The sequence below is a fragment of the Fulmarus glacialis genome, unplaced genomic scaffold (assembly GCF_000690835.1).
Source record: "Fulmarus glacialis isolate BGI_N327 unplaced genomic scaffold, ASM69083v1 scaffold41191, whole genome shotgun sequence".
NCBI lineage: Eukaryota > Metazoa > Chordata > Aves > Procellariiformes > Procellariidae > Fulmarus > Fulmarus glacialis.
This window is the reverse complement of record NW_009191609.1, coordinates 2,404-26,351: the sequence shown is the minus strand read 5'-3', so window position 1 is coordinate 26,351 and position 23,948 is coordinate 2,404. Positions and strand designations below refer to the sequence as shown.

General features: G+C 37.6%; 1 protein-coding gene across 1 annotated transcript; it reads left to right on the top strand.

Moving 5' to 3' along the window:
* Positions 1-21,171, top strand: ABCB10 (ATP-binding cassette, sub-family B (MDR/TAP), member 10). Its single transcript, XM_009586767.1, has 13 exons — positions 1-112; positions 5,137-5,337; positions 5,663-5,865; positions 7,550-7,684; positions 9,270-9,416; positions 10,219-10,354; positions 12,828-12,923; positions 16,124-16,333; positions 16,620-16,699; positions 18,001-18,181; positions 18,426-18,469; positions 19,985-20,019; positions 20,571-21,171. Exons 1-13 carry the CDS (start codon positions 1-3, stop codon positions 20,860-20,862), a joined length of 1,872 nt encoding a protein of 623 aa, XP_009585062.1. The 3' UTR covers positions 20,863-21,171.
* Positions 21,172-23,948: the final 2,777 nt, after the last annotated feature.

The following is a 23,948-nucleotide window of genomic DNA, read 5'->3' as shown; positions in this document are numbered from 1 at the left end:
ATGACTCAAAGAGCTTTCTTCAAGGTGATAGACTTCTGTAAGTTTCGTCGTGTAAATGTTCTGAGTGCGAGGGATGCCACCAGCCGATACTCTGGGGCTCGCTTCTGTGCTGGTATCTCGCTGTGCCCTCCAAACCCTGGCCACCCATCTTGTTCTTGAGATACTATCTCAAAGGTATTGCCTGTCTCTCTTCTTTAATTCTGTCCCACAGCAATTTTCTGCAACTGTTAATTTCTCCAAACTGTTGTATAATCCTGGTCAGTCAGACCCACAGTATGCCAGCCTTTTCATGAGCTGTCTTGAAGATATATTCAGTAAGTTGTGCAACTGTATTGTTGTTGTACCAAAGAAAACAGTTCTTGCCATCTGGAAACCTGAACTACTCTTTCATGCTTAAAAAAATAACAAAAGAAAAGAAAAACCACCACAGATTCAATAACCACATCAAACTGTCTGTCGAATACTCCTATAAACATTTTCTAAAAACCATGATCATTACTGGAAATAGTAACATGCAAGATTCAGTATATTGACAATACCTGCAAATTAATACAACTCCACTCAAAAAACTAGCAGCTTTCCAAAATGCACCAGGAATGCGGTATACGACAATGCTGTCAGACACACACTGTATTTTTTTTCAGAGCACAATATTACAATTACGTTCTTAGTAACATAAGGAGGATGATTCTAAAAGGTTCTTCTTGCATAATAATAGGTGCAGTCCAGATATCATGTATGAATTTACTTTAACACAGAAAGAAAACCACAGCAGTCATGCCTAACCTAGAACTATACAGACCATTCTTAAGTGCTTATAGTGTACTCGGAAGAAGATTCTGTCTTGAAATAAATATTTGCAGAACTGACTTTTCTTAGGGTTGGTGCCAGTCTTTCAGCCAGTCCAAAACAAATTCCTTGTGGGCCAGGATTCACCAAATGGAAGTGGACTTTACCTAACCAACAAATATAAAATTTATCAGTGCATCTTTCTACCGTAAAAGAACAACGGAAGAGCCCGATCCTCGTGCATGCGCATCATAGAATACAGTAGACTTCATTTGTCACTCCAGATGCCCTTGTGGAAATTCAGTGTTAAGCTAAAAAAGTCACTGTGTGTTAGAATGAAACTGCACAGATAACTGGTAAAAGACAGACATTCTCAGTTACTGGTAGAAGGGTACTTCTCACAAATCCAAAGCTTGCTTTCTGACCCGCCAGCCCTGATCTTCAAATGAAACCAGTAAAATACTTAAAAGATTCTGGGAGGTAACATTCATAACCTTACTGAATAGTAAAAACTAGGTACTGTGTCCTGTTGCTGTGTTACCATGCACTGCCAAACATTATCATTACCTCATTTTTCTGTCCTTCATCCCTGACGGGCTTGAATGATCTTAATTCATCTGAGGTCAAATCTTTATGTATTTGTGTATAAAATAGCCCTTCCCCCAAGAGGTTTGCAAGCAATTTTTTGGCTGTGTACTTTTCTACAAACGGTACTGGGTGAGAAGGATGCTCTGGTAAGGACCAGCAAAATTAGAAACTTTTGCTCTCTTGGTGTTCTTGCATGTAGAAAATTCGTTTATGACTCTCTGGAGTCACTTTGTCCTTGTTCTGAAGAGAGGTTTCTGATAGCTCTGCCTAGTTATTGCTTGTAAATGTCCTGGTTTATCAGTTGGTGACCAATTCCTTGCCCGCGAATACATCTGCTATGAAATGAAGTTGCAGATCTGCTGTTAAGAAGCAAGCCCACGTTAGCCTTAACAGAGAGCACATTGATATTAATGGTGGTAAAGGCATCACTGTGTGTGTGCAGCGATCTGGATTTCTGTGCAAGTAGACAAGTAAAATATTTGCCTAACATTTCCAAGAGGACTGCTCAGCTGCTGCTGGAGCCAGTTTGCCTTGTCTTTGCGTCTGTTGCCACTTTGATGTAGCCCTGGTTTTATAAAAGTTCCATTGATCTGCGTCACATTTTCTTTATTTTCCTCTGATAGCCTACAAAACAGATTTACTTTAAAAAACAAAGCTTCCAAAATACACTCTTTTGTTTGATATAATTTTCTCAGTAACATAGTAAGCTATGTGAAACTAATACTATAAAGTTTACTCTGACCTTTTTTCTGGCAGTAACAACTTTCAGTGTCACTGAAGTGTCTTCATATCTGGTTGCGAAACACCTCGTACTCCTCCCTTTAGTTGGTTATCACAATGACAGCTTTTCTTTGAATGGGGAGATAGAATGAGTGTTTGCTGATTCCTATTTCTTCAATTAGTCAACAGTTTAAAACAAACAAACAAAAAGAGCAACAGTCTGGCATCTGTGCTATTTTCTAGTTGTTCTGCTGGTATAATCGAAGTGAGAGTTTCAATTAGAGAACCTTATTTTGCATGTGATTTGTGATTAAATTAATATAGACAGGTATATTGCTTAAGGGGAAAGTTAAAAGTGACATCTGGATTATATAAGCTTTCATCTTCAGGACTGTGTTGTTCCAATATGCTATTGAAACTTTGTCTAATGTTTAAGTAGTTTGGTAGCCTTCCGTTTGCTTTATGTACTAGTATTTGCTTTTAGTTCAGTTAAGGCTGTTGGAAGTAATTACAGTGAAACCTATGCTAGTTTGAATGAAGAAGAGCTGAAGGTAAATCCAAGCCAGGAAGGCTGTACCACCAGACAGAGACATACAGGATTTTTAGCCATACAGTCCTCTTCCTTCAGTGAATATTTGTATATGCAGTTTTGCAGTTCCATCCATAACTGAGAAATCGTCTGGACTAGTGGAGACTGAGCTGCCATGCAGAACTGTGCTTATAAGCAATGCTTTTGACCATCTCCAACTGCCTTATAGACCAGCTTTTCCTGACAGGAGATGACCTGGCTTTTGTTGGATGTTTCCCGCTGATTCACAGCTTGAATACACCAATGCAGCCAGCCTGTTAATAAGGTCATTAGGAAGTTTTAGCTAGTAAATAACATGCTTATGAGATGTGTCTCTGGCATGGATCATATATGTTTGCAGCAGGAAGTCTTTCCCTTTCTACTCTGGCTTCTTATAGTTTCTATAGCTTCAAGTTAAAGATCTGAGTCCTTTATCTTTAACATGCTTGCTGGCTTAAGTGTAACGCAATGGAAAGATTGCAAACAAATTTTGAATAAGAACCACAGGCAGCAGGTGGACACAACAGTGTCCTGGTTTCAGCTGGGATAGAGTTAATTTTCTTCCTAGTAGCTGGTATAGTGCTGTGTTTTGGATTTAGTATGAGAATAATGTTGATAATACACTGATGTTTTAGTTGTTGCTAAGTAGTGTTTACATAGTCAAGGACTTTTCAGCTTCTCCTGCTCTGCCAGGTGCTCAAGAAGCTGGGAGGAAGCATAGCCAGGACAGCTGACCCAAACTGGCCAAAGGGTATTCCATACCATATGACATCATGCTCAGTATATAAAGCTGGGGGAAGAAGAATGAAGGCGGGGGGGGGATGTTTGGAGTCATGGCATTTGTCTTCCCAAGTAACCATTACGCGTGATGGAGCCCTGCTTTCCTGGAGATGGCTGAACACCTGCCTGCCGATGGGAAGTAGTGAATGAATTTCTTGCTTTGCTTTGCTTGCATGCATGGCTTTTGCTCTACTTATTAAACTGTCTTTATCTCAACCCATGAGTTTTCTCACTTTTACTCTTCTGATTCTCTTCCTCATCCTGCTGTGGGGGGAGAGTGAGCGAGTGGCTGCGTGGGGCTTAGTTGCTGGCTGGGGTTAAACCACCACAAACAGCAAGGATAAAGCTTGTTTGGGCAGTGTGTGGAGCTCTCCCAGGACTGCTCTGGGGCACTGCAGTGAAGGTGCAGAGAAGTGTTTGCTTCAGGTGGTGCAGGTATGCATTTTTTGTACCTTGAATTTTTCATCATAAATGCACAGCTGTATTTACACTTCAAGTACAAACTGAAACAAAGCTTTCCACATGTGTGTGGAGGTGGTAAGAGGCATCAAACCATCTGTGACAGATGTTAGAAATATTGCTTACAGCAGTGCGCTGCTGGGAGGCTCTGCTGTCTTCATCATAGAAGCGATACAAGAAGCTCAGTAGAATGGAACTAAAACTCAGGCAACTTCAGGATTTTCAGTACAGTGTCTTTTTGTCTTTAAAGGCATTATCTGCTAGTAGTTTTGTAGCAATCCTCTGAATGGTTGCTTTAAGTGTGGGGTTGGCTGTTGGAAAATTATGCTGTATTGTTTGTTGTGGTTCAGTGGTTTTCATATCAAGTCTGTTCAGTTTTCAATTAAGAGGGTTTTTTTCTAGTTCTCAGCCTTCCAAGCTTGGCTTGCCTTTTCAGAATCAAGCTGCATTCTTGGCTCAGGAAATTTCTTTGCAGATTAAAGTTCAAAAGGCTAAGTCTTGGTCCAGTGTGATTTTTCATACTCTGTGATACAGCTTCAAACAGTTACACAGGTTGTTCCATGGGTGATCTTGCAACTGGAATTCAAGAGCTCTGCTCATGAGCAAGCATACTTCTATTCAACCTTACGCTATTTTTCTTTTAGACCAGCAATAGTAAAGAGTAAAACAAAACAAATGTATATAAATTTTGTCAGCCAAGAGTAAATCAGATGAGGTTTTTTGTTTGTTTGGATTTTTTTCCAAATAAAATTGCATGTTTTAGACAGTTCTCAGATCAGATCTTTACTTCAGTCCATTGCTATCTCAGAAATAGACAGCTGGAAGCTTTATTATGGTAGCAAGCATGAATAATAAAAACCAAACCAAACAGGAGTGAAGGATTGTGTGAGAGATGTGGAAGACTTGCTAACTGTGAATGCTCTCTAAGGATGACATCTGTGACGAGTTAACTTCCTTGGGTAGTGGTGGGGAAGGTTAGACAAGAGAAGCAATTCCAGGGCTGTGATTATATACAAAGGCTTTCAGGATCTTAAAATGTGCCTTGCCTAAGTTAATTTATGCAGTGACTTAAAATGTCCCGTTCAGAACTGGGCCTAAAAGAATGCTGATTATTTAATGCTGACATTTGCAAGCTTAATAGAAATTTCAAGTGAAAGATTATTTCGTCTGTACTATTAATGATCTTGCAAATTCAGAATAATTTTCTTTTCCTTGTTCTTGTTGATTTGCAGCTGCTGTTGGCTTTCTGACAGTTTCCAGTGTCATTACCATGTCAGCCCCTTTCTTTCTGGGTAAAGTTATTGACGTTATTTATACAAATCCCAGTGAAGACTTCACTGACAGCCTGACCAGCCTGTGTGCCTTGCTGAGTGGAATCTTTTTATGTGGTGCTGCTGCTAATGCTACTCGTGTCTACCTCATGCAGACTGCAGGTAAATACAGAAGTAAAAAGTGCTACTGAGAGTCATCTTTTTTCACAAAGTCAGGATATCTAATGATCTGAAATAAATTCTTGGCACTGGCTGAGAGATCCTCTTGGAATCAGTAAGTTTTTTTACCAGATCAAAGGTAAACTAATAGTACAAAGGTAAGTATGCTGAAATAGTTGTTCGTTTTTATTTACTGTTACGTGACATCTTAAAGCTCACCATCTTGTGGTATATTAAAACTCCGTAATGTGACTTGTTCAGTGCTGCGTAATTCTGTGATTTTTATATTGTCACTGTCTGTTGCTTGACTGACTTCTGTTTCTGACAGGACAACGAATTGTGAAACGTTTGAGAACAACCATGTTCTCCTCTATTCTGAAGCAAGAAATGGCTTTCTTTGACAAGACCAGAACAGGAGAGCTGATAAACCGCTTATCTTCAGATACAGCCCTCTTGGGCCGTTCAGTGACTGAAAACCTTTCAGATGGGCTCAGGGCAGGAGCACAGGCATCTGTGGGGGTTGGAATGATGGTATGGTGCTCTCTTCCCTGCCTGTCACTTCTTGTAGTTTCAAGTTTGTTTCAGTTCTGTTAGGTAATGTGTGAATGTGATTCAGTCTCAAAACTGTTGTGTGTTCTTGGATACAAGTGTATTTCACTGGTTATCCATGTACTGCGTTGCAATAGATGATGTGCCTGTAACCACTTGATGTTTACTCAAAAGCCAAAATATGGAGAATGAGGGTTTGAAATGAACTGCTGTTGCTGCCCGAATTTATCAAGCAAAGTATAGTAGGCAAATAGCTTAACTCTATTCTTACTGAAGATACTAAAATCAGTGATAACGTTCCCATGGTTGTAGGTAAAATAGGGTGTGAAGGGCCTGATGTAAAAGTCATTGAAGTTGGTTGACTCTGCTTAAGGCCTAGGTGAGCAAAGGCAGCACTGAATATCAAATTACTGCTGAGGATTTTTACAAGAAGTATTAGTCTTCTGCTTTAGTCTGTCAGTAAAGAATATATTTAGGTAGGAAGCATGTTAATGAATGCTTCAGTGCAGTGCATCAGTTAATATTCCTTGGTGGTCAGTTGGTTTATGTAAAAATTTGACTTCCCTTGATGTTTTTTGTGGCATTAATTTTTTTATGCTTATCTGAGAAAAGATACGTTGGTGGCAATTACCTTAAATGAAAGTGTGGTAATTTCTCCTGTATACCTGGAGTTAAAAACAAACAGCAAAAAGTCTCCTCATAAAAACAAGCTTCCAAGATTGATGTTATTAGAAACTGTTAAGAGTTTCCACTATGAAGCTTTAAAGCTTTAATACTTTGCCACTGATAAGAATTACGGCTTTCTGTATTTATCTAAGCAAATAGAGTCTAAGGTTTTATCTTACCATAGATAAACTGGAATAACTTTATATAAGGCATTCTCCTCAAAAATGCTGCCATGATGCAGTGTTAAAAAATGGACTTGCCCAGAAGGAAGAGATTATTATGAAATAATTATAAAGCCTATCAATGAAGTCGATTTTGAATTTTCTTGGAGATTTTTCTATTTTCAATACAGAAAGCAAGATGAAATGAAAACACATTAGATCTAATTTCAATAAATCTTATGGAAAGAACGTATGTAGGAGCTTTGATGATGATTGTTATGAGTGATAAGGTTTTGCAACATCCATTATTCATTTATATCCATTATAAATCCATTATTCCAGATTATGAGCATTTGTGGGTGCTAGGGAGCACTGGTGACTCCATGTGTTCCTTGGTTATTCAGAAATAGTGTACGATATTTCTCTACTCAAACTTTCTGTATTACACCATTTATTTAAAAGTTGTGAAAGCACTTTAGAAACTATATAATAGCTTATGTCTTTCAGCATCCCCAGGAGATTTCCTGGTAGGCCTGTTTACTGGCAGGTTAAGATACTTGGCTAAGACCACACAGCAAACCAGTGAGAAAGCTAGAAATGAAATCCAGACCCCTTTGCTTATAATCCTTTGTTCTAACTGTGGGATACATTTCCCAAATGCTGTGGGGGAATGGATATTGTGCGTGGAAGAAATAAAACATGATAAATGAAAGCATGGCAACACTAAATTACAATCCTACTAGTTTTAGAAAACTCTAGCGAGGGAAGTTGCACTTCAGTACTCAGTGGGTTATTTTTAATCTGAATGCTAACCCCTGACAAATACTTTTTCTTTTTAGTTTTTTGTGTCACCTAGCCTTGCTGCATTTGTTCTGAGCGTTGTGCCACCCTTGGCTGTTCTGGCTGTGATTTATGGAAGATACTTGCGAAAACTTACTAAAATGACCCAAGATTCTCTTGCAGAAGCAACACAGGTAATCTTTTAACAGATGCTTTCTAGTTAACTTCAAAGTTGCTCTAGTGTATTTAGTTTAATATCTCTGAAGTACAGATCTTCTGAAGATAATTGTACTGTTCATTGCCCTAAGCCATGCTGAGCCTGTAGTTTTGCACCGGAACAGTATGAAAGGTAAACTTCAGTAACATACTCATAGATCTCAAAAACAACCGTGCTTTGTAAAGAGCTGTCCACAACAATATAATGTGGACCTACCAGGCCTTGAGAATTTGGAAATGTAGGAAAGGATAAGGAGGTTAGGCTTTAGCTGTGTGACAGCATAGAAGAATCAGCCCATGAAGTCCTGTGTAATTTGGTACAGGTTTGAAAAACACTTTTCTTGGACTATGGTTATGAGTTTGAAGCCATCAGAAACATCCTAGTTGGATCCATCTTTTAAGAAAACTTTGCTAGCAAGTCCTTCTCTGGAATGAATCCTTGATGTTTGACGTTATTGTCAGTTTTTTAATGTTTATGAAGCTTGAGATTTTTTAAACTTTCCTGGGTATCTCAGCACATACCCAGATATTTGGGAGGAAAGTAGAGGAAGCTGTTGTTTCTAAAGAGGCTGTTGTAGAGGGGCCTTCATTGTGTTTGCTGACTGCAATGAAATATTGCAAAGCACTATCAGAGAATTAGTAGTGATAGTGACCTTTTTCTCACAGGCTGAGGGTGGGGAAACATCATTAAAATGCATAGAAATATAATTAGGAACGACATAGTTAAATAGCCACAGTTGTCTCTGTGGGATGTCCTATGTAGGACTTACGCAAATTGACTGTGCAGAAGGAATATTAGCCCTCTTCTGTTTATCTTCCTCATCCTGTGTTGAACGGAAGCTCATGCCTTTGTAAACCAGGTGTGGGACTTCACATGAACAAGCAATTTTAGTGTTCCATTCAAATTTTTAGGTTGAATGGGGGATGAAGGAAAAAGAATTACATTTTTATATCATATTTTTACTTACAAAAGGGGGCCCTGTTTTTTGTAAGACCATCACAGTGTCCATTAACAACTTAGTGTAATTGGTTACAACTGAGGTAATTTTAGAATTAATACTTTGCTGTTTAGAAGTTAAAACAAAATACTGAGTTGACATGGGATATTAGTAGTTGAACTAAATTAATTCCCAGTGTTGCTTTGATCAAATGAGTGGAATTGTTTCAGGAAATAACTGCAGGCTTTCTTGCATGATTTAGCGTAGAATAGAATATTCTTTATTTTTCCCTTTCCCACGTTGTTATTGCAAGTTATTGTGAATAGTAATTTTCTTATGTGTGTTGTTCACATCAAATTAAGGGGTTTTTTTAACCCTAATTTTATATTTTTCTTTCTCTGCTAACACTTAAGTCAAGTCCATCTTGAAGTTCTTTTTAAACTGCCTGGGCGTGCAGTAAGGGGGGGTGGGGGGAGGAGGGCATGAGAAATTTTCCAGTGGTATCCAAAGGAATGTATTTGGAGAATAGTGTAGTGATACTGGTTTAACTTTCAAATGTTCTGTAATATGAACATTCCAAACTGTGTGTCTGTGTGTATTTGTTTTGTTCTTTGCTTTAATGTAGTTAGCTGAAGAGCGTATTGGAAACATAAGAACTGTTCGAGCTTTTGGGCAAGAAGTGGCTGAAATGGAGAAGTATACAAATAAAGCTGATTATGTGCTACAGCTGGCTAAAAAAGAGGCACTAGCTCGGGCAGGCTTCTTTGGAGCAGTAAGTGTATTTTGATGAAAGTAAACCAACCGTGTTATGGCAAGTGTCAATTATTTTAAAATTCATGAGGATGGTTATAAATCTGCAAATAAATAATTTGAGTGTAAATTGAACCTACATGAAACTGTGGGAATACTGGACTTAAATCAGTCTAAATTGCTGTGAAACTGCACCTCAAGATACAGCGGTATGATAAAGCTGGTTTAAGTCTCTATTTCTGCCCCACACCCCATAGCTTTGTACTATTTATCTGAGCCTATACCTCCTATTCAGGGAATGAAACCAGTGGAAACCTTCCCCCACCCTTAGCATTTTACAAGTTTGGCTTCCTGATGAGGTGAGCATTAATGCAAAGGAAGCTGGGGAGTGCAGAGGTGGGGGAGGGAGAGTGGGATTGCACTGCAAGCTGTTATGGAGAAATGAGTTTGCTTAATGATATTCTAAAACTGCAACGTAACTGCAGACTATCAACTCTTCTCCTTTAATGATGATTGAGAATAATGTTTGGTGTTCCTTTCCGTCTTGGGGAATGAGGTAAAAAAAAAAAAAAAAAAAGAGTTGCTTGCTTTTTGAACACTTGTTGGCTAGCAAAGTGCAGTGCCACTGAGTGTCTAGCTGGCTGTTGGCTTGATTTGCTTTAGAACTGGTTTTGTTCAAACTTAACTCAGTCCTCTAAAAATCTAGATACCCATAGTATGGGAATTCTTTTATTAGAAGGTAAAATCTGAAACAACATTTTAGAGGATGAAGTTTAAGATGTATGTGACAAAATCTGCCTTTTCCTCTTTTTCTTTTTCCTTAGACTGGCCTTTCTGGAAACTTAATTGTCCTCTCAGTCTTATACAAAGGAGGATTACTAATGGGCAGTGCCTACATGACAGTTGGTGAACTCTCATCTTTCCTAATGTATGCCTTCTGGGTTGGAATAAGCATTGGAGGTATGGAATGAGAAATTAGGTTTTCTTCACTTCAAAGCATTACAGTCAGTATGGGGGCGGGAAGGAAGAAGCTCTTAAAAGATCTGGCTTTCTTAAAAAGTCTTTTCCAAATGATTGTCCCAAGAAATCATACATAATTTTTTTCTGAAGAGTTAATGAAAATAATAGTTTATAACTAAATATGAGCCTTCCATTTTCCCAAAGGAATACAGAGGTTATTTTTTCAATGTGTGTATGTGACAGATACATATTACTTTAATTTTCTTTAGGTCTAAATTAAGATACTTGGTATGTTGTGTAAAGAAATTGTACTGGTATTACATTTTTTACAGAATATGTGGGTCTGTGTTAAACATACTCTATTTAGAAAGGCATGTAGAATTTAGCTATAATTCAGTATGAGTGTCTTGAGCTGGAAGAGTAAACAAAGTGCCAGCAGAACACTACACTCTGGTGCTAACCTTTTGTTTTTCCTTACTGACTGATGACTCCTTGAAGCTCAGACTTTGTAATCTACTGGCCCAGAAACAAACTGTTCATCTTTTTGGCAAAGCAGTCTTCACTACTGCATACAGGCAAAAATGAAGATAAGGTACTTTGAAGTTTGACAACTGATTGGAAGGGTTCTTCTTTAAAATGAGTCTGTTACTTCTGACAGACCGGCAGGGCAATGCAGCTCGTCTATACTCTTCTTTTCTAAGACTAAGCCTGGTATTGTGGGAAGCACAAAGATGTGCCTGAGGGCAAAATTCACAAAACCTGCTTCCTTGGATATCAAAATTCCAGTGGCACCCATTCCAACTACCAAAACCCTTTCTTCTCTGCTTAAATCATTCAAGTTTGGTCAACAGACAGATACCTGGCACTTTGAAAACATGAGACAAATTAATGTTAAATAAAAGAAAAATAATGTTAGAAACACTGATAAAATGTCATTGAATTAACTTCTATTTGTGATAAAAACATCTTTTTAAATTCTTCTTGAGATTATTGGAGAATATAGTTCTGCACAGAGCTCATTCTCATGGGGACTCTGAAGTAAAGGTGCCTTGCCACAAGAGGCCTGCCTTCCTTGACACCTACAAAGCATATAAGTCTTCAAAGTGCTAAGTCTGCTCGGTATATGTCATCATCAATACATATAGGAGTTCATGCAATGAACTGTGAAGTTCATTGTGTAATTTGGAACTTTGCCTCTTTTTGTTGTAACAGTTTTCTGTGTTTTCTACCAAATACCGAAGACAGATTATTAAAATTAAAAACATTTTCTAATTAGTATTTGCTGTCCATATTATATAATGTTTTTTTATGAGTGGTTGTGAATTTGCAAACCTCAGTGTCTCAGTTTCAAGGCGCTCTGTGAGGCTCATGCCTTCTCCCCTGTGCCCTACTCTAGGATGTAGATGCTTTGGCTCTTTTTTCCAAGCAGACAGCTTCTCATCATGGCTAGTGCCTTGTGTTGCAAGCTTTCAGATAGTCCTCAGCAGCAGCATGATGAAATGCCCTGTCTACACTTACAGACTGATGACCTTGTGCTGGGCTTGTTGCTCTGCAAGAATAAACCAGTAAACCTATTTCAATATACCTTGGGTTTTCTGCCCTCCTGAAATCACTCTTAACACTATATGCATGTAAGGTGGAAGGGTTTATTTTGTATGTTTTTTCTGTTGGAATTCAGAGATTTTGAAATTGGTTACTCTATTTTGAAAGACACAGAAAAAATGAAGAAATAAGACATTCTATGATTCTATGTCTTACTCCATTTTTGGTTCTAGGTTGTTTTTTGTGTTTATTTCAGCTGGAAAGCCCTTCAGCCATGCCAGCTCCAAGATGGTTCACACAGCTGCCAAGAGCTGGAACCCAGTACTATATGCAAGCCTTGTCTTTAGCTTTTGCTTCTCCAGTAATGTTTGAAGCACACTGGCTTGGGAGACATATTTCTTTACCTATGTCCATTCTCCACATAGCTTCTCAAGTGTCAGTTGAGCGTTAGGTTTTGAGCCTTCCCACCCCTCTGGCTGACTCAGCCAGGCTCTCCTACAGTAGTATAACCCTATCTGACAAAGAAGGGTGTTCAGAGTGCTGCGTTCTACTGAATGATTTTGAAAATATAGCTGGTTATATGCAAGGCTATTTCTGTAAAGTTGGATGCTGTTCCTCCTGACAGATGAATGAAAAAGAGTTGCTTTGCTTTTGAGTATACGCAAGCTTATGTGTATTAACTTTTTCTGTTTTTTTCTTCAGAATGATTTGTTTTACAGATATAAATAAGAATGGTCAATAAGGGTTATTGGTAGCTCTGAAGTGAGACTAGATAGGATTTAAATCAACATGTCTGATAGTGTGTTGGAATAAAAGATCATCTACACGTCTGATGCTTCAATGCTGGTGATGAAAAATATAATGCAAATTTAATGTCTCCTATGTCTTCCATTCCATATGAATGCATAATACTTGTCTGCTTTTTGTTTAGGTCTAAGTTCCTTTTATTCCGAACTAATGAAAGGACTAGGTGCCGGTGGACGTCTATGGGAACTTATTGAAAGGAAGCCCCAACTTCCATTTAATGGTGGGTCCTTGGTTTGTTATTGTTCAGAGGTTGATTTTTCTCTTCAGAAAGAGGTGTGTAATACTTAAAGGTAGTACCAACTTACATTCTTTTGAAAAAAAAACCCTAGATGCGGTGGTAATTCTTCTGACTTTTCCTAACTATGAAACAGATGATGAAGATTTCCTTTAATCGGAAGTTTTAGAAGCTGAAAATTTGGTGGGTTTTTTCCTTTAATTCAGAATATTTAATAATATTTAAATACAGTGAATAAAAATACATTGCCAGCAACACCTTATTTACAGCTTTATTGTTCGGAAGCTAGACAGCGCCCTCCGATATTGAGTGTATTTTGTATAAACAGCATTTGCCTGTCTCAAATCAAAGTAGTTCAGTGAGCTGCTTGTAGAAAATACTTTCTGTGTGAGTTGCCGTTTTATTTAATCAGCTGCATCCCACTAAGCAAAAGTCATACATGAGTTTTCACCAGCTCTGTATGTTGTTAAGAAATGCAATATAGCAGAGTCCAGGTGAGCTGTCAACACTGTAGTTTCCCTCTAAGTTTTGTATGGTCCTCTAATTTAGAAACTTTATAGGGGCTGCTGTAAGAGGAAGAGTCAGGAAAGAACATCCAACAGACCTAACAGACTTTTTGAGTGAGCTCTGGCTTTAGGGAATAGATTTTATCTTTCGAGTTGCTTGATACAGAGGGGTTCTTTTGAAATGCTGTGTCTCCCTGCACTGGAATTCCTCGAGTTCTTAATCTGATGGACACGAAGTCACAGTCTGGCCTCTGTCTCATTTCTCTTCACAGCTGCAAGCCTCTCTGTAGGATGCTTTTCAATCTATAGTGCATAGACTTTACATAGCCAGTGAAAAGTAACAATGGATGGAGGCAGACTTAGAATAGCAGCCATTTGTCCAAAAGGTGACCACCAACTGGCTAATGAAGGGATAGCTGCATGCTCTTGTCTTTAGCAATGAAGCTGGCTTAAACTTCCTGCCATGACTGACTATCCAGTGCCACTCTGCAGTTTGCTGTGCCCTTCACAGACCTAGTGCAACTGTTGATTTCATCATCATTTGGATGTGATTTTTTTTTTTTTTTCAATCTGGATTATTTCAGCGGTCTTCATCTTTACAGTGGCCCCAGTGCAGAGTAAGCAGTAGTATTGGGGCAGAAGTTGTCTTTCCCACTGAAGGTATTGAATTACTCAATTACAGCGATAGTGACAGAAAACAATCTTTATTTTATAGACCGAGCATAAATTGGACGAAGTTTCAGACATCCATGTAGCATAGGCTTACAGAAAGCTTCTTTAAGTTTCCTTTCAGTATAAACTAAATACATAGGAAAGGATATAAACCTTTGTCTCAAAAAACAATTATAGTTGATTTCTGGCTCATCAGACAATAAAACCAAGAGACTATTTCTCTACTGTCCAAACCCACCTGAAACATTATTCTCTTGCCTACTTACGTTTTATTTTAATGGAACTCCAGCTGTTGTTGGTGACAACAGATATCTCAGGAACAAACTATAATGTATTTTTTTCCTGTATCTAGAATTCAAACAAGAAACAACCACAATCCTGTATATAGCTTTTAGATATTTTTACAGTAATATATAGAGGAAGGACTTGTGGTACCAGACTTCCTGTATTGCAGAAGATTTCAGTATTTCAGGCCATGGAATAGACTGTGCAGTAACTGGAACTGAGAATAAAGATAAGCGATTACTTGTTACTTTGATAACAGTAAGGATTATGCGGCTAGCGCAGGATTTAGCAAATACATTTCTTTTCCCAAAGGGAGGTTTACAGACCATTGTACTTTTATCTAACAAACAAGTTACAATGTGTGTGTCCATGGATTAAAGTCAAGGAAGGAGTCTGAAATTGTGTAGTCTTGCCTTTGCCATTTCTGTGCTACTACCATTAAACTGAAAGCCTGAGAAGAGGAGGGAATCTGGGAAAAGGAAAAACAAAATAAATTATTTGCTCTAGGAACAGCAGGACTAGTGAGATCTTGATTGCTACTGATGGGTATCTGTGTTTCCTATCCACAGTTACTGTTTAACCAAACGTGCATGTGGTCTACCATGTGCTGTAGCTAGTTAGGAGTTACTTGCGTGCTGCGTCTGAAAAAAATTAAGCGTTTTGAGTTGCATGTCTTTAGCATGAAAAAGCACTACTCGGGTGTTGCTCTGGTGCAGCCAGTTTTCACAAACCTGGTAGGAACTTCGTCAGTGAGACTCTGTCCTTCGGGAATGCAGCACCACTGTCCAATTAATTTGCGTTGTATGGACATGTGTCGCTGGGATTTAACAGGGCTTGAAGAAATTGTGTTTCTTTGTCTTACCTATATATAAGCTTTTTCTAGTACTGATAGTCTTTTAAGATAATTGTTTAAATCAAATGCTGCGCTCCAGAAAGAAGCTGGTTTTATTTAACTTTTGCAGTCATTCATTCATGATGGTTTGTTATGGTATTTCACAAACTGAAATTTTAGTTTCAGTGAACTGTTGTCCAAGTGTTATGCCTCTGATTGGTCTTTGAATACACTGTTGTCCTGAACTTACTAAATATACTTTCCACTTTAAAAAAAAAAAAAACCTAAAAAATGGCCATTAATGCAACAAACCTAGCAGCAGCTTTATTCTAGTGACAGCCTTTGCTTAAAAGCTACGCAGTTAACAGGTCGTGGAGAGGGAACTGCTCTTGTCCAAAGGGGAGGGTGTTTCAGGTGACTTTTGTGGCTCCGTGAGAGGGCAGTGAGTGATTTGCAATGTTTATCTTTTTGCATCTGTTCCATGGCAACGGGACTTTGACCTTTAACAATGTCATTTTATTTCATTGCTCCTAATTGACAAAACTTGAATTGTCTATAATATGTTGAAAAATTCAGATAATTCTACTAGAAGTGAGCATTGTTCGTTATTAGGTGTTAGCAAGATGCAAATTCTCCCTCTTGCTGTAGGTAGCCTACAGGTTCACTGCTGGTGAGCAACCTGAAATTGCATTCAGGAATGAGTGGTGTACCACAGATTCAGTCATGGCTGAAATATAACCCCTGTGGTCCTCACTTGTGGCTTGCAGCTATCCCCAGGTTTAACATGGAGATAGATATTTCTGTTGGGTCTCTGTAAATCAAGTTCCAGGAAGGCTGAGCTGATTTTTTGTTTCTGTTCACATTTCTGTATTTTATTCTTTGTCATACAGAGGGAATCATACTAGGCAAAGAGACATTCAGAGGTGCTTTGGAATTCAAGGATGTTGAGTTTGCATATCCAATACGTCCAGAAACAGCCATTTTCAAAGATTTTAGCCTTTCCATTCCAGCTGGCTCTGTTATGGCTTTGGTTGGCCCAAGTGGTACAGGGAAATCAACTATTGTATCCCTTCTGCTGAGGCTGTATGATCCTATCTCAGGTATGTTTTGTGTGTTGCTCTCATTCATGACAATTGATGCTTTGCATCTCAGATACACCTTATAAACAGTCAGGATTCCTGTGTTTCTAGTCCTGATGTGATTATTCCACTGATGCACCGCGCTTCCCTCTGGGGTGTATGGTTACCTTGGTGGTGGTGCCTGCATAGCTCTGCATTTCTAATCCACTAGTATGTGATTCCCCAGGGGTGGTTGTTCTCAACTGTTCTTTCTGCTTCTTTTCAGTACTTGTCAAACACACTTGACTTCACTGTTTCTTAATTTAAGGTACTATCACCGTTGATGGCTTTGATATCCGTCAGTTAAATCCACTGTGGTTCAGGACAAAGATTGGAACAGTGAGTCAGGTAAGGAAGAAAAAGAATTTCTAAGTGAATGAAATAATTTTGTGTAATCAACTGGCTGTGCCTCGCTTTTCATCTTTTGAACTATAACTGCTGTTGTGCATGCTTTATTCTAAAAATAAGCATTCAGAGCTAGTCCCATTATTCTGTAGTCTGTTTTTACATAATTATAGAGATTCAAAGGTTAGCTTGAAAGAAAAGTGTGCATGTGGAGACTGGAAAGTACATTGTTGCAAATTGCATAGGTATGACCATCTTGATGTTTGCTATGATTTGTTGAAGAAAGTAACACAAAGCTTAACGTTTAATCACATTTTGTATTAATGGAAGTTACACAATCATATTTTACACAACCATTTGAAAACTGACCTGCTCTGTGTTGTTTCCAGGCAAACATAATTCCATTAGGAAAGCATGAAAATACAGCACTGTTGGCGCTTACTCTTGTAGTGCCCTATCCTTAGCATCCCCTAGACTCTGGAAGTACAGAGAGATGTTCAATGACCTCTTAAAAATAAACTATTTGACCAATTAAACTATGTATGTTCCTTCCCTCATCTCCCCAGATGCTTCACAGTGCAATTAATTGTTAGGTTGATGTTCTGATTAAAAGCATAAGGATAACTGTTCAAAACATCTGCTTCATGTAAGAATGCCACCAAAAGCTTTTGTGCAAAAATTATTTTCTTGTGGGCACATTAGTATTTTTCTTTTTCAGTGTATGTATTCTTCTTGAGTTACCAGTAGGAGATTCATACTGGTATTCATACTATAGCATGTCTCTTCTTTATTTTATAAACAGAGCAGACTTACCTTGTTTCAGACGTTTTCCCATTGTACATCACTTGTCCAATCTGCCAGTCCTCTTCTCTGTTTTAAGCTTTAATATAAATTAAATGCACAAAATGCCATGGAATCTGTGTAGACATTGTTAAGAGAAGAATCATCATTGTTGCAAATGATGATATGTAGTAAAGTAAAAAGGGGAGGTTTTCTGATGTTTGGATGAATAGCTCTTTATGAACTCTTCCTCAAATATTAGGAATTGAGGGTTACGTCATGTTTTGTCAGTTAAAAAAGCAACTTATTTTTTAATTGGTTTTGACTGCCCATTTTGGTGTTAGGAGAGTTTTTTTATTTGTTTGTTTTTAATTCAATTAACTCTAGCTTACATATTCTTTTGTATGGATATAAAAGAAATTAATGCTGGGTCTTTTAAGTGGGACTTACGTTATTTGAGATGTAGGCAATACATGCATGTAATTACAGAGCTACCATATTAGTTATGTTTTTCAATTTATCAGGAACCAATTCTGTTCTCCTGTTCTATTGCTGAAAATATTGCCTATGGTGCAGAGGATCCTTCTACTGTGACTGAAGAGGAGATTCAGAAAGTTGCTGAAATAGCTAATGCTGCTAGCTTTATCAGAGATTTTCCAAAAGGGTTTGACACTGTAGTTGGAGAAAAAGGCATTCTGCTTTCAGGTACATCTTTCATACTGCTTATTTTAAAAATCTTGGTACTATAGAGTGAAGTAAAAATTCTATTATTTTTTGTTACCAGTTTTTTTCTCCAAGTCATAGCCTGCCATAAGTATTAAAAAAATTCCTCCTTTATCTCTATTCCCCCCCTAAAGTACATGTGCCTAATTCTGCTCAGCCCAGGCATTCAGTTAAAATTACTTCGCATTTGTTTTCCTTTTTCAATTTACTGAGCTTTTCCCCGCAGGTGGACAGAAGCAACGAATTGCAATTGCTCGAGCTCTGCTCAAGGTAAGCCAGCACCCAAATAGCTATTTAACCACGTTGTGGGGAGGCAGGAAGAGTTAAAAAGGAGGAGGCCTTTCAACGGGAGAGGTGGAAAAGTGTTTTTAAAATGAAAATTGTATCTTTTAAATTAATGAAGAAGTTTGAAAGGGCTGAGTAGTTTAACTAAAGACCATTTACTTATGTAAGTGCTTCTTCCTATCTTTCAGTCATGTTTTTCCATAGTTCTTGCCAAGACTGCTGGTATATCATTGTATAATGGCTCACTTCCATAAGACCAGGTCAAGGATGAAGGAAGACTTTAAGAATGTGGTGGTAGTAAACTCATATATGACACTTCTGTCTCTGTGTTCAGATCTCTGTCACTCACGGGTTGATTTTTCTGGATTGCAGCTTACTAGCACTATAGATGCCCTGTCTTGGCTTTGAGGGGAGCTGGTCTGGATTTGGGACAAGATACTATTTCAGGCACAATGTTGTGTCATTTTTGTCTTCAAGAGTTGGCATGGGTTTAGTTTTAGGGCAGGCTCTATGCTGTGCAAATTTGAGGAGGCTTCTGAGGATCAGAAGGACGAGGAGTTTGGTTCAGGGACAGCCACGGGGCCTCACAGGGAGGCAGTTTGGGGCTGAGGCTCAGTTGGTAGTTTTGAGCCTTGCTGAACCCAGCTTATATTCATGTTAAGCCGCACGGGATTCTATAGCATTCCCAGCATGCTAGATTACTGGGAATTTTTCATTATACCAGTTCTCTTTTACCACAAATGCTGAAAAGCTGATTGCATTTCATGTCAAGTACAGTTCATGGGAGTAGAGGCTTTATTTGGGGGGTGGGGGGGCAGAAAGAGTTTTAAAAAATAAATGAGTAGTTGATACATGTGTGATTGGGGGTGCAGTGGAGTCCCTTCTCTTCCAGATAAAGTCTGAAGGTTTTACTGTCAACTTCATCAAGCAAGTTTGGATTATGTACTGTAAATCAGAAGAGACTTCTTAGGGATTTGAGTGCTGGTGATTTTTTTTTGTTTTTTGTTTTTTAATTTAATTGGCAAGAGTTCTTTAATGCTAGTTCTTAAATACTATGTATTTCATTTGTGGGTGAAACACTGCTTGTTGGTAGGTTTTTGTTATTTTTTGTTACTAGACAGTTATATACAGCAGACTGACTGCAAGCAGAGGGTAGCTCAGCCTCTGTGAAAGATCCACATATGAGCAGTAAATAGGAAATTGAACTTTTGACCACAGTGCTGCCAAGTATGCATTAAAAATCGTCTCCCACCTTTACTTTGTATCTTTCAAATAGTGATCTGGTAATAGTGTTCTTTTACTTTAGTTTTAAGAGCGTTGTTTCTGTTTTGTCCTCTTAGCGTTTAGACTTCTTAAAAGTAATGCTTTGAATGACACTCAGTTCTTTTGATGAAATAAGTACACTTGGAGTTTCAAGCTGTATGAATCCTGTTCTCTATTGATATAAATATTCAGATCTTGTCTAATTGCTATTATAACCTATTTTACTTTCTTCTTCAGAATCCTAAAATTCTTCTGTTAGATGAAGCAACAAGGTAAGAAAGAAAATAAACAGAAACTTAGAAATTATCTATCTGTAAAACTCAGATATGTGACGTGCTCTCTCTTCTTTCTTACTCTGCATACCCTTGCAGAAATTATCTAGCCCCTTATTTTTCTCTACCCACAAAAAGAATGTGCTTTTTAGAATGTGTGAATTGGTTAGGAGACCTGTGATAAAAGCTGTTTATGCAAAGTGGAAAGGATAGCTGGTACACTGTGTTGTAATTTTTCATGGAGTTAAATTTGTAATATGTAGCTTGATTTTGAAACATCTTAACTTAAAGCTTTTTTGTATCTTTAGTTTAAATGAAGATCTTAGTATTTCTCCATGCATATTTTTGCATTTGAGAATATGTAATACCTGTAACTTGGATGTGTACACTAAGCATATTCACGAAATTTCCCTGCAGTTCGATTGGTTCATCTTCACCAACAATAGCAAGGGTTTGCAATTTTAGCAAAATAAGCCTAATGCATACAAAACTTGTCTTTAAAATAACAAATATCCTCCTCTCTCCCCTCCCTGCTTCCCATTTCTTACTAGTGCTTTGGATGCTGAAAATGAATATCTAGTGCAAGAAGCTCTGGAGCGGCTGATGGAAGGGAGGACAGTCCTAATTATTGCTCATCGTCTGTCTACTATTCAGAATGCTGATTTTGTTGCAGTCCTTGGCCAGGGTAAAATTCTTGAATGTGGAAAACATGAGGAACTACTTGCAAATCCAAATGGACTTTTCAGGAAACTAATGCAGAAACAAGCTTTTCTTCAGAATAGTGATACTTTTGCATTAGATTTACAATCCAGAGAAAAGGATGTATTAAAAGAAAATGTATGAGAGAATGTATGAATAATGGAGGCTTACAAACTACAAAGAATATAACTTATGTTTCAGTTATGTAAAGTAAATGTTATATTTTTCCAAAATGTACAAAATATCTTTTGAAACTTAAATGTGTTTAAACTTTTTATTGAAAGCTTTCTAATAATTATTGCAACTTTTTAAAATGTCTATCACATTGAGATAATTTTAGTGTATAGATTTTTCTGCTTTGTGTTAATTGAGACCATTTAGAATCTTGTTTGCTGTAATGCACTGTATGATGATGTGCTGCATTCTCAAGTAAGTTCAGTACTTTAAGGGTAATTAAATAACAATCTTACCATTTTCATATCATTGTCTCTTCCCTTTTCAAGGAACTTTTTGCCTTTTGTGCTTGTCAGTAGTCTTAAAATGCTGGAATTCAAAAATGCATGACACTGAAGTACTCTGAAAGTTCTGACTTCCACTGCACTGTCCTTTCAGTTACCATTTGTTCTGAAACGTGAAAGTTGATTATGATCACCATCTACAGTTACTGTAGAGAATTACATATGAGAACACATTTTAGAGAGTATGGAAGCATGAGTTGGAGTAAAGTTCTTTAAAAAACAAACAAACAAACAAAAAACCAATAAAAAAAAGCAACCAAACAAAAAACCTAACTTGACTTTACATAAGGACAAAGCAAGTGTATTAGTATATGAGTATATTAAGTCAGCATAGGAAAATGTAAAATTTGCATGGATTTTCTTCCCTTCTCTATTTTCCCAGTTCTTTAGTTTCACTTCCCTTCTAAGATGACGTCCAAAAGAACATGCTCTTCTATATCTAAGTTTTTGTCCTTTTTTAAGGCATATGTAAGTTTTTTATTGTTACTTAAAATTTCATTCATAGAAATCCCAGGTTTTATCTAACTACCTTATTAGGGATAACTAGTAAACTACCTTCTCAAAGACAACTAGTAAAATAATAGCATTACGTTAATTTGAATAACTGCAGGAGGGTACATTGGCAGTAAAGACTAGGCTTCATGTTTCTCATTTAAGAATCTCTTCCAATAGAATCTCTCTAGACTTTCTGAAGATGCAAAACCCCACAAGATAATTTTAAAAAGCTAGAAACTTTCCAGGTCACATTAAAACTCATCTATGCTAGGAAAACTTGTTGCTGGAAAACTTTATTGGCAATAGGTGAGATAGCTAGTACTGGGCAAGCTTAAAATGTTTATCTAATGTGCCACTACTGGCACTTTGTGGAACATAGTGAAAACGCTAAAGAGATCCCTGTGCTAAGGAACAAAAATAAAATTACATCCAGATATAATTTTATCTCCTAATATAGTTTTACTAGAAGCAGATACTGTATTACAGATATGCCAAAAATACCACTGACCCAATGTTTAATTTCAGTGTTGACTACCAATTATTCTTTTTATAACGTATTTAGAGGGGCTTGAACTTTAGCTTTATTCATGTAATCTCTCCTTATGTGAGACGCAACGAGCCCCTTTATTCATGTGTTTACACAGGTTACAGGAATTACTTGCAGCCAAACTGAATGAATGTTTTGTCTTTTGTTCGTAAGTTGTTCTGGCAGGCATTGCAGTCTACAGAAAAGCGTGAAAAGCTATAGAAAAGCTCTCGTCCACAGAAAGGTGAATGTCCGTCATAGCAGGTACATTGGATAACAGACTTTATTCAGGTTAGAACCACTCAAAATACTCCTTGGAACAAACCACAGACCTCAACAAGGTGAGAAAAAAAAGTTTCTTAGTAATGTGCAAGTAGAAGGCTTTGCTGGACAACTCCAGATTTGTGATGTGTGCACATGGCATGCTGTGTACTTCACAGCAGTGCTAGTCAACACTGGGTATATGGTTTTGAACTGTAGAAGCCCTAATAGCTTAATGATGAAAAAGGTGTGAGAAAGAGAAAAATTAAAGTATTGCATTCTTTTTGTTATAAGAATTTAAGACCTTCCTGTCTAAGGTGGAAACTGTTGGTGTATCTCTCACAATCCTGGTAGGCGTCTTTTGCTAAGGACCACTATTTCATGCTGCTGCCTTGTGTAGTGTGGTCCATAGGGCAAAAAGGGGCCACGCAATGTAGAAAAGACTTAACGTGAGAGTATCTGACTGTGCATCAGAAAGAAGTATAAACCAAACTTTCTTACACTCACTGACTGTATTTTCCATTATTGCCCTCTTCAGGTTTTAGTAATACTCTGTATCTATTATTTGTTTTGTTTAAGCTGTTAGTAGGAAGAGGTTCGGTTCCATGAGGGATGGCATTAATAGCTCAAAACACAGCTGTGCTACTCCCACTGTATTCCAAAGGCCAAAAGGTATCTGAAATGCTTTTGATCGCAAGTAAATACAACTTAAGTCAAATTAAACTTACCCAGCATTTCCTGAAGGAAAGGCCAGACCTTGTTCAGAATTGGTAAAGGTTTCAAAGTGTCCTTGTAGCCCTGGTGCAGCACATTATACAAGACCATCTCTCTTTTATGTCGCACACACTAGTGTCCAGCTTTAGTCTAAACATATCTTCTCTGTGTAGAAAAGTAGTAAAGATGATTTCCCAGACATTCAAAAGTAAATGTAATTAATTTTACATGCACACATGTATATCAATTATGTAATATAAACGTTTTTTTCAGTTTCTATCACTAGTTGCCATATTTTAGTTGGTACCTATGGGCATCGTTTTGAAGTCTTTTATTAATACTGCCTTTTTCACGTTTGCCTCGAAGGCCGGAACTATTTGCTTCCTTAACTTTTGCTACCCAGTCATGACTTCTGGGGCTTAAATACTGTATCTAATTGCCTTCAGAACTACCTTGCTAAATTGAATGTATCAGTTAGGGTTGAGTATTTGGAGACTTAATGAAAGGTCAGCTCTCAATGTACATTTAATCCCTTTACTGTGTTCATTAGTTTTCTGATTCTTGAGAGCACAAATGTTTTCCTGGGAGAAATAAGACACTGAAAATAAACTGTCTTGAGTAACTTTATTACTTAAACTACTTATTAAACTATTTATTTTAATGCTTAATAGAGTATTGATCGCAACATCATCACTGCAATGAATGACTGGCATCTC